The sequence below is a fragment of the Cebus imitator genome, unplaced genomic scaffold (assembly GCF_001604975.1).
Source record: "Cebus imitator isolate Cc_AM_T3 unplaced genomic scaffold, Cebus_imitator-1.0 Scaffold58, whole genome shotgun sequence".
NCBI classification, from domain to species: domain Eukaryota; kingdom Metazoa; phylum Chordata; class Mammalia; order Primates; family Cebidae; genus Cebus; species Cebus imitator.
In genome coordinates, this window is record NW_016107373.1 from 1342153 (window position 1) to 1351160 (window position 9008).

Here is a 9008-nt window from a genome sequence, read left to right on the forward strand (position 1 = left end):
CCAGCTACTCAGGAGGCTGAGGCAGGAGAATTGCCTGAACCCAGGAGGCAGAGGTTGCGGTGAGCCGAGATCGCACCATTGCACTCCAGCCTGGGGAACAAGAGCGAAACTCCGTCTCAAAAAAAAAAAAATATTTATGATTTCTTTATTTTCTTTCTCTTCCTGCTTTTGGTGGTTAGAGTGTAAATCGTTAAGTTTCTTTTTATTTATCTGAGCATTGTCAGCCTCAGAGTTAGAAAACCAAGATGGTCTCACTTCTGAAACTTCTCCCAGTTTCTTTGGTTCTGTATGCCCAACTGGATTCTTGTGTTGATCCAGAAATGGAGAGGGATATTGCCTTTTTTTTTTTTTTTTTGGCAAAGGGCTTGGGACCCTGAGTAAATAGCAGACGGTCCCCGTGCTAACTAGATAAATCTAGCCTTACAGGCTAGAACAGATGGTGGGTTGGGAGTTGAGCAGTAGAAAGGCCTAATGGTGATAGCAATGAGTATTTGGATGTCATTATTTTATTAGTTAGCAAACAGAACCATCCTTGTGGTTGTTGCTTGGCTTTATGTGTAATGATGCTGTAGGTGTCAGCCCCCGAGTTGGCACAATAGCCTAATCAGTGTGTTCTGATGCCTTTTTCGATATACACGGTCATCTCTGTAGCTTCGTTAGCAGCACACAGGAAAAGGAGAACAAATAGAGTTTTACAAATCACTAAGTGAGATTGCATAAGCCTGGAGGCCTCTGAAAGAACAATTCCTTGTTTTATTTCTCTTGAGGTAATTTCCTAGAGAAAGTTGCCCTTTAGGGTTTTTTTGGCTTACTGTAGTAGATCACCTGGACTCTGGTGAGGGCAGCTGAGCTTGGCTTTTAAAAAATTACCAGGATGCCTCTGTCAGTGGACAGCTCCTTAAAATAAGAGAAACAGTAAAAACTTTCTTTGCTTGTGGTAGATCTAAATGAGACAAAACCCAGAGGAGCTTGGTCAGTTTGAATGTGTTGTGCCATTCTGCCTGGGGCCATGATGTGGCCACTCTTGTTCTATGCTCACATCAAGGGTAGGCCACCACCTCCTGGCAGGGAATCACACAGTGGGACTCAGAGAGGGATTCAAATGAAAACCGAAACAAGGCCTTTAGGCACAGTGCCAGTTAACATCGCATTGGTCCTATCGTGTGGAGTGGATGCTCCTCACCAACAGACATTCCTCCACCCTCAAATCCTGCCACCTTACCAGGCTGAGCCTGCTGCCTGCCTGACGCTGCACTTTGTTCTCAGTAACTGCTAAGTGTAGACTAGGGCTGCCATGGACATTGGCATAGAGCATAGTGGGAAATGAAAAGAGCCCTGGCCATCCAGCCGCAGCTGGGCTTTGTTCTTTGTCCTCTCTTGGTAGAGTTAGAGGTTAGTATTAGGAAGGAGCTGTTCCAGAAAACTGATCTCTAGATGTTCCAGTTCTCTTTCTCATAAATGAGAAAGTAAGACACAAATTTGTGAAATGACTTTCTTCTCTAAGGTCACATAACAGGTGTTGAATAGGGCTCCTGCCCCAAGAAAGCTCTACCTGTATCACCTTTTCCTTGGAACCAGTGGGTTTGGATTTTCATTTATCTTAGTTTTGATATCTGGGACAATAGCAGCTGTTAAATGGTTCTCTAGGAATAATTTTTAATAACTTTTTCCTTATCTAATCTCTCAAGCGATGTTTCCTAAGTATGAACTAAGACTCAGCAGGTGGTTGTGGTGGTGCTGACTATCCTGTAGTTTCCTACTAAAGTGGGAGAAGAGACATATCTTACTCGCCTCCTATGTTTTGTTCATTTGACATTTTAGTTTGAATGGGAAGGTATCCTTTAGCATTTCTAGACAAGGTTCAGGACCTTAGGAAGGCCCTTAAATTTTTGGCCCCAGAATTTTCACAGTATCAACTCCAGAGTTTCTTATCCGCTTTTCTTTCTTTGATGCAGCCTCCATGAATGTGCTGGTGCAGAATTGCAAGATCTACAATGATGCCAGCTGTGACATTTCTGCAGATGGCCAGCTCCTGGCAGCTTTCATCCCCAGCAGTCAGAGGGGCTTTCCCGATGAAGGGATCCTGGCAGTGTACTCCCTGGCCCCCCATAACCTGGGCGAAATGCTCTACACCAAGCGATTTGGTAAGGGATAGGAAGCCCAACCTAATGACAGAGGGACGCTGGTGCCTTGGCATGGTCATTCCTAGGTGAGGCATGGCTTGGGTGGGACTAATGGTCATATACTGCCCCTACCTTCACTGGGGCACAGGCCAGAGAGAGATGGCTTTGCAGGAGTCCTGGCTACCTGGCTAGTAACATTGCAGAAGAATCTCAGGATTAGAGTCCTACCTCATGCTCCTGTTACGATGGCCAGGAATAAATGGCACACACACATGCCAAGACAGTTTGGGACTGTGTATTTCAAGCCTCCTAAAATGTGTGAGCTCTTTGATCCAGCAGTCCACCTTTTAAGGAAATAATCAGAAAACTGTGCAAAGCTTTACATACAAGGGTGTTCACAGCAGGGTTACCATACAGAAAAATGTCGAATTGTTGCCTTGAGGGTGTTTTGTTTTGTTTTGCTGGTGTCACCTTGGGTTGAATTTAAGTAGTGTTGTTTTGTTCTTTTTTTTTTTTTAAGAGTTGCCTAAACAAATGATGGTGCAGTGATAGAATTGCTCCACTGGCCCTTAAAATGCTCTTATAGAACAGTGTTCATAATGTATTTAATGAAAAAAGTGGGTTTCAAAATAGTAATTACAGGATGTTACCAGTTTTTAAAAATGGGTTATATGATAACAATGGCTAGCATTTATTAAGTACTTCTATATATCAAACATATAGACAGAATCAAAGCATCTCAACAAGGGTTAGCTCAACCTAGTGTCCAGGGCCCTTGGCCAACTCAGTATGTATATACCTTCTTATCGCACTACTCACCACCGTCCTGTGAAATAACCCCAGGATGAGCAAGTGAATATGAAGATAGGAGAAAAAGAGAAGAGTGAGAGTTAGAGTTGTTTCCTTGGAATGGCAAGAATACTAGGAAATATCTCTCTGTTCTGTTGGCTCTCAGGTCCTAATGCCATTTCGGTGAGCCTGTCCCCAATGGGCAGATATGTAATGGTGGGCTTGGCCTCACGAAGGATCCTGCTGCACCCCTCCACAGAGCACATGGTGGCCCAGGTCTTCAGGCTGCAACAGGCCCATGGTGGAGAGACCTCCATGAGGGTGAGTGCCATTGCTTGTGCCTTCAACTGTATGGCAGGTCTCCTAGGCTTGGAAGGGTAGTGAGGGACAGTGGTGTGATCTCCCAGCCAGGACCAGAGCTATCACACAATCATAAGGAGTAAGGAGCAGCTCCAATCAAGCCCATCTATGACCAGCAGGCTTCATTTGTAGAAGCTCTGGGCTATCAAAGGCAGGAATTTTCTCACAGCCCAGAATATGTGCTGCATTCCCCAGAGACCTGAAAGTATCTTCAGATAAACTGAATACTTCCTTACCTCTGCATGAAACTTTTAATCTGGAGATGCATAAAGAACTTGGTGAAATGCTTATTTTTAAAGTTTTTTTTTTCTTTTCTTTTCTTTTTTACGGAAACAAGCTGTAAAAAGTCATAGAATGCCATGAAATGTTCTTTTCTGTGGGTTATAATTACGAGGGAAGGTGAAGACTTTAGGCAGCTGCTGTATTCTTAATCATCCCATCCACTGCACCAGTGGAGAAAAGGTCCTATCTAGGACCCTCTCTTGTCTGAGGTGTGTCTCTCTTGTATTGCCATAAAAGCCTTCTGGACATCCTGTGGTTTGTGGCCTTTTGACCTCAGCCAGACTAATGTGCCTGAGTGAGCTTCCCACATCCCATGGGTGCTCATTTAGCCAGGGTTTTGTCAAGGGGAGTCAAGCATTTCAACAGTTATCTAATTAGATAGTATTTAAGCTTTGTCGGAAGCTAAGAACCTGTGAATTCCCTTAATACTTGGTGCAGTCTGTACCATTTATAGTTTGATGTCCTTGTTGGTCTGTTTTTTGTCTTCTTTAGCTGTGTGGTGTATATGTTTAATCCACCCAATTCGTTTCAGTGTAAGCTTCTTAGGGGGATATCCCTTAGGGTCCCTCATTTAGTGCTGTGCATGTAGATGGTTGTTGAATGCCTGGAATGGGAAGCATTTGTTTTAAAGAAATAACTAGAGATAGAACTCATTATGTACAAAGTGATAGAAAATGGGTGGCACGGTGTGGTCCTCTCCTCTCCAGCCTCTTTTCCCTCCTGTCTCTTACAGATATCCTCTGGCTAATTACACTGAACCACTTTCCAAGCTTCTTGAATTTGACAAAGTTCCTTCTTGCCAGGGTACCTTTATTTGGATTGCCCTCCTGTCCCCCATCTCCAACTACTTGCAAGCTTTTCACTTTCTGTGGCATCTTTCTTAATAGAACCGGTCATTCCCCCTTCTGCTTTCATTGTACCCCTGACACACTCATGTCAATACTTGTCACACCAAACTGCAGTTATTTGTTTCTATGTCACTCTCCTCTCCTGGACTCTGAGCTCCTTGAGAGCAGAGACTGTGTCTGTTTTATCTTAATGAAGTCCAAGAACTTCATAGGGAACCTAACACTTAGTAGAACGTGAATGAATGAAAGAGAATCTCAAAAAAAAAAAAAAAAAAAAAAAAAAAAAAAAAAAAAAAAAAAAAAAAAAAAAAAAAAAAAAAAAAAAGCATCCTCCTTATCATTTCTAGGTGGCAACTAGCAGAACCAATGATGGGTAATAACATAACATCATGGCCCACCAAGCTTCTGAGAGGGAAACAAGTCATTCCTGCTCTTGATATCACAATGACAAGAAAGTTCTGATCTTGAATTCAGTATGGCTAGAAATATTTGACATTGGGTGAGTAGGAGAAGTCATTGTGGGATGTTCATCAAGCCTATTTTCTTATCTAGATATTTGAGGATGGAAGCTGAGTTTTCATTTAAATCTTTTGCTTTTCTTGAGCAGACTTGGCTGGTAAAAGTACCTGGTCTCTGCTTTTCGCCACCTGGAATCCCAGTCCCAACAGCTGCTCTTCTAAACCTTCCAGCCTAATTGGGAATAATTGTTTATAATCAATAAGAGACAGGATCTGATTTCAGTAGCTCTGACAGACCTCTCTAGCCTCTCTTGTAAAACAGGGCTCTTGCCTAACTCCTGCACATAGCCTGCCAGTACTAGCACAGTTTCACTTTTCCATAAGTAGCCAGAAACATCTGGCAGAAGACAACAGTTACAAAGCAGGAGCCAAGGTGGTGGGATCTGTTGTCACATATGGGGCTGGCAGCTCAGGGAATGCGGTTAGAGAACTCTGCTGAGGAGATGTGGTAATCCAGTCAGTTCGTGGCCGTCCTGCTAACGGGCACAGGCGGCTAGGCTAGCCAGCACCTTGGTGACTGGAGCTACTGCCAGGCTGCCCAGTGAGCCTTTTTTGATTTTCAGTAGGGGTACCATCTGCCTCTAAGCATTAAGAAAAGGAGCTGAAATACCTAGAAAGTTCCCATTTGGGAAATGTTCCTGTCACCCAAGAGACAGACAGGATCAAGGCATCTGAAAAAGGTTTAGCTCAACCTCATGTCCACCCAGTCTGACTTTAAACCCCCATGCTACAGAAAGGTTTCTGGTTTTCCAGGTCTTTGTTGCCCCTTATGTCCAAAGGTAACCAAAGCACTCAGCAAATGTCCCTGAATTCAGTGACTGGTGAAAGGGAAGACACCAGCTTTTCTGGATAGCTGTGCTCTATCACAGTATAAGACAAGAAGTGAATTTTTGTCTGAGAACAGGGAGTGAGGGTTTAATGGGACAGTACAGCATCTCCCTCTTTGTACAGGTAAGTATAGGTGGGTGTGTCCATCTGTAATGTCAAGCTCTGGCCACGAAGGAATGCTTTAGTGGATAATGGGCCTGTCCTAGAGCTTTGCTACCCTGAATTCCCCTTTTCTCTGGTGTTACCTCTTGGAATTCACTGTGGTAATGTACAGAAAGGCAAATGTGTTGGGCCAACAGACATTCCCAGGAGAACATCCTCCAGAGCATTGATTTATTTTAAGATGGCACTAAGTGACATCTCTCCCCAAGAGATGATCTCTGACACAATCCCATATGAAAACTCTTCTGAAAATGAATTGCTAATTGCTATTAGCCTTGATGCACCTACTCCAAGCAGTTCTTCAGACCTCTGGATCAGTGCTTCTCAAACTGTGGTTCCTGGACAACTTACATTAGAACTACATGGGGTCCTTATTAAAATACAGATCTGTGTCAAACCTAAAATCAGAATAAGAATGGGAGCCAGAGGGACCCAGGGTTAGTATTTTTAAAACAAGCTTTCCTTCGTTTTAGGTGTCTGCCCTCAGCCTTCTCAGCAAGGCAGAATCAGTCTCAGGTCTACTTGCCATTGTGGTTTTGTGCATGGTGCTTTGATTCTTTGCTAATTATGTTGCAGGCACAGTGGTGTTTGTGTTCTATTTCCTACCAAACTCAGCTTTTTGGCTGTCTTTGCTTCACCTCCCATCTTTTCTTGGCTGTTGATGCTTTCCAGGTTTCTCCCTTGAATAGCTGTATGTGCTGGAGCCTTTTCTTTATGTTGACTCATTTTAATTTTTGTCCTGATTTCTAGGATCTAGGGTCCTTTTGATCTTTCCCTTCTCTGTTTACCATGTTAATCCTCCCAATTTTAATGATGGGTAAATCAGGTAAGACTGGGCATATATTCTCTCTCTCCCTTCCCACTGTCCATTTGCAATTCCTCCAGACTGGATATGCTACTCTCTATGACTCAGAGTCTTATTTTCTCTCTGATTCCCTTTTACTTGAACCAGAGAGGGCTTTTTGTTAATTTTTGTTTTGTTTTTAGGTTAGGCTTTTAGAGGCTGCTGAGCTGAAGTTTTTCTGAATTCTCAAAACACTAAACTGCCTGTGTTCCCTCTCGGCTTTCATTTTCTAATTGGAACCAGGCACAATATTGTAACAGAGAACTGCAATTAATTTTCTAAAATAGTGGCAACTCACACAGTACAATAACTTTGGTTGTAACCAAGTGAAAGCATAATAACAAAAATACAGAATTACTTCTGAAACCAGAAAGAGTCATATATCACATTGTTCTTCTAGTTTGTATCTCAGTAAGTGCTGTGTTACATAGGAATAGGGGCAGAAGCCTGCAACTAGGCAGGGAGGTTCAGGGACATGAGGGCGATGCTAGAGCATTTTGAGCTAGAAAGAAGAATAAGGATTTGTGCTTTCAACACACAAGTTAACATGGACCACTCCCACCTCCCAATAAGTGGAGATTGTAGGCACATAAGTGGTTTAGTAAGAAGTGAAAAAGATTCTCATTGCCTAATCCCTGCAGGTCCTGGAGGCACTAGGAACTCGAATCTCACCAGGAGTAGTTTGCTTTTCTCTCGGGTCATTTTATTGACAGAAGGGATGACTAAGGACACCTTCATTTGACTTGGGTTGGGGAGGAAGCTCTGGAATAGCAAGTGGTTAAGCTCCCTGTTCTCCCTGGAACAGTGCTGTGGTCTTTAAGGGAAAGCCTCCAATACCTAAGGGTCAATTTTATTGAAAGCTTTTTCTTTGTGGCTGTGTGGTAAAATGGTAGCCAAGGTTGAGTGTTACCCAGAAAGATCAATAGTTTGTAGGACACATTGGAAAGAAAGTATCCATCTCTCTCACTCTCCTCCTCTTCCCCTCTCCCTTCGCCTTCTTCTCTCTTAGGTGTCTGTCCTCAGCCTCCTCTTCTTGACCTAAGAGTTTTGTCGGTTGGTAGGGGACTATCCCTTTATACCCCTTCTCCCTCTAGAGTGCTAGCAATACGTATCTCCTTTACCCTCAACAGGTTCCAGGCATCAGGGAAGGAAAGCAGATTTATTACCTTTTTTTGGGAGGGGGAGGGGATGGAGTCTCTCTGTCACCCAGGCAGGAATGCAGTGGCACAGCCTCAGCTCACTGCAACCTCTGCCTCCCGGGCTCAAGTGATTCTCCTGCCTCAGCTTCCCAAGTAGTTGGGTCTACAGGTGCCTGCCACCACTCCTGGCTAATTTTTGTATTTTTAGTAGAGACAGGGTTTCACCATGTTGGCCAGACTGGTCTCAAACTCCTGACCTCAGGTGATCCGCCTGCCTTGGCCTCCCAAAGTGCTGGGATTACAGGCATGAGCCACTGTGCTTGGCCTGTTAACCGTTTTTTATAGACGTACAGCCTACCCAAATCCGATTGTGCAGCAGCTCTCAATGTGTGCTCCCAGGGGACCACATCAGCATCACCAGGGAACTTATTAGAAACGCAGATTTTCAGCCCCACTTGAGATCTGCTGAGTCAGAAACTCTGGAGGCGAGGCCCAGCCATGTATGTTTTAACAAGCCTTCCGGATGACTCTGTGCACTATGATTCCACCTAGACCTCACCTGTCAATATGTCTTTTTCCTTTCCCCTTTTATTCTCACTCTATCTCTTACTGTCTCTGAAAAGAAACATTAGGTGTCTTGTTTTCTTTTATATCATTTGGTAGCAATCCTTACAGAGACTAATGATAGCTAATGATGATGATGATCATTATTATTTTAAGTTCATTAAAATGAACCATAGAGGTTGGGGCACGGTGGCTCATGCCTGTAATCCCAGCACTCTGGGAGGCTGAGGTGGGTGGATCACCTGAGTTCAGGAGTTTGAGACCAGCCCGGCTAACATGGTGAAACCCCGTCTCTGCTAAAAATACAAAAATTAGCTGGGCATGGTGGCGGGTGCCTGTAATCCCAGCTACTCAGGAGGCTGGGGCAGGAGAATCACTTGAACCCGGGAGGTGGAGGTTGTAGTGATCCGAGATCGTGCCATTGCACTGCAGCCTGGGCGATGAGAGCAAAATGCCATCTCAAGGAAAAAAAATAGAAAAAACTTGGAGGCCGGGCGCGGTGGCTCAAGCCTGTAATCCCAGCACTTTGGGAGGCCGAGGCGGGTGGATCA

At 44.1% G+C, this 9008-nt stretch overlaps 1 protein-coding gene across 9 annotated transcripts in view; it reads left to right on the plus strand.

Annotated features, from left to right (window-relative positions):
- The window catches only part of AMBRA1 (autophagy and beclin 1 regulator 1), a 180136-nt gene that overhangs the window by 140903 nt on the left and 30225 nt on the right, over positions 1-9008 (plus strand). For all 9 annotated transcript variants that reach the window (XM_017529301.2, XM_017529302.2, XM_037738848.1 and 6 more), the window contains 2 exons: positions 1956-2144; positions 3079-3233. In XM_017529301.2, the coding sequence (XP_017384790.1) occupies positions 1956-2144; positions 3079-3233 (344 nt within the window). The remainder of the gene's footprint in view (positions 1-1955; positions 2145-3078; positions 3234-9008) is intronic.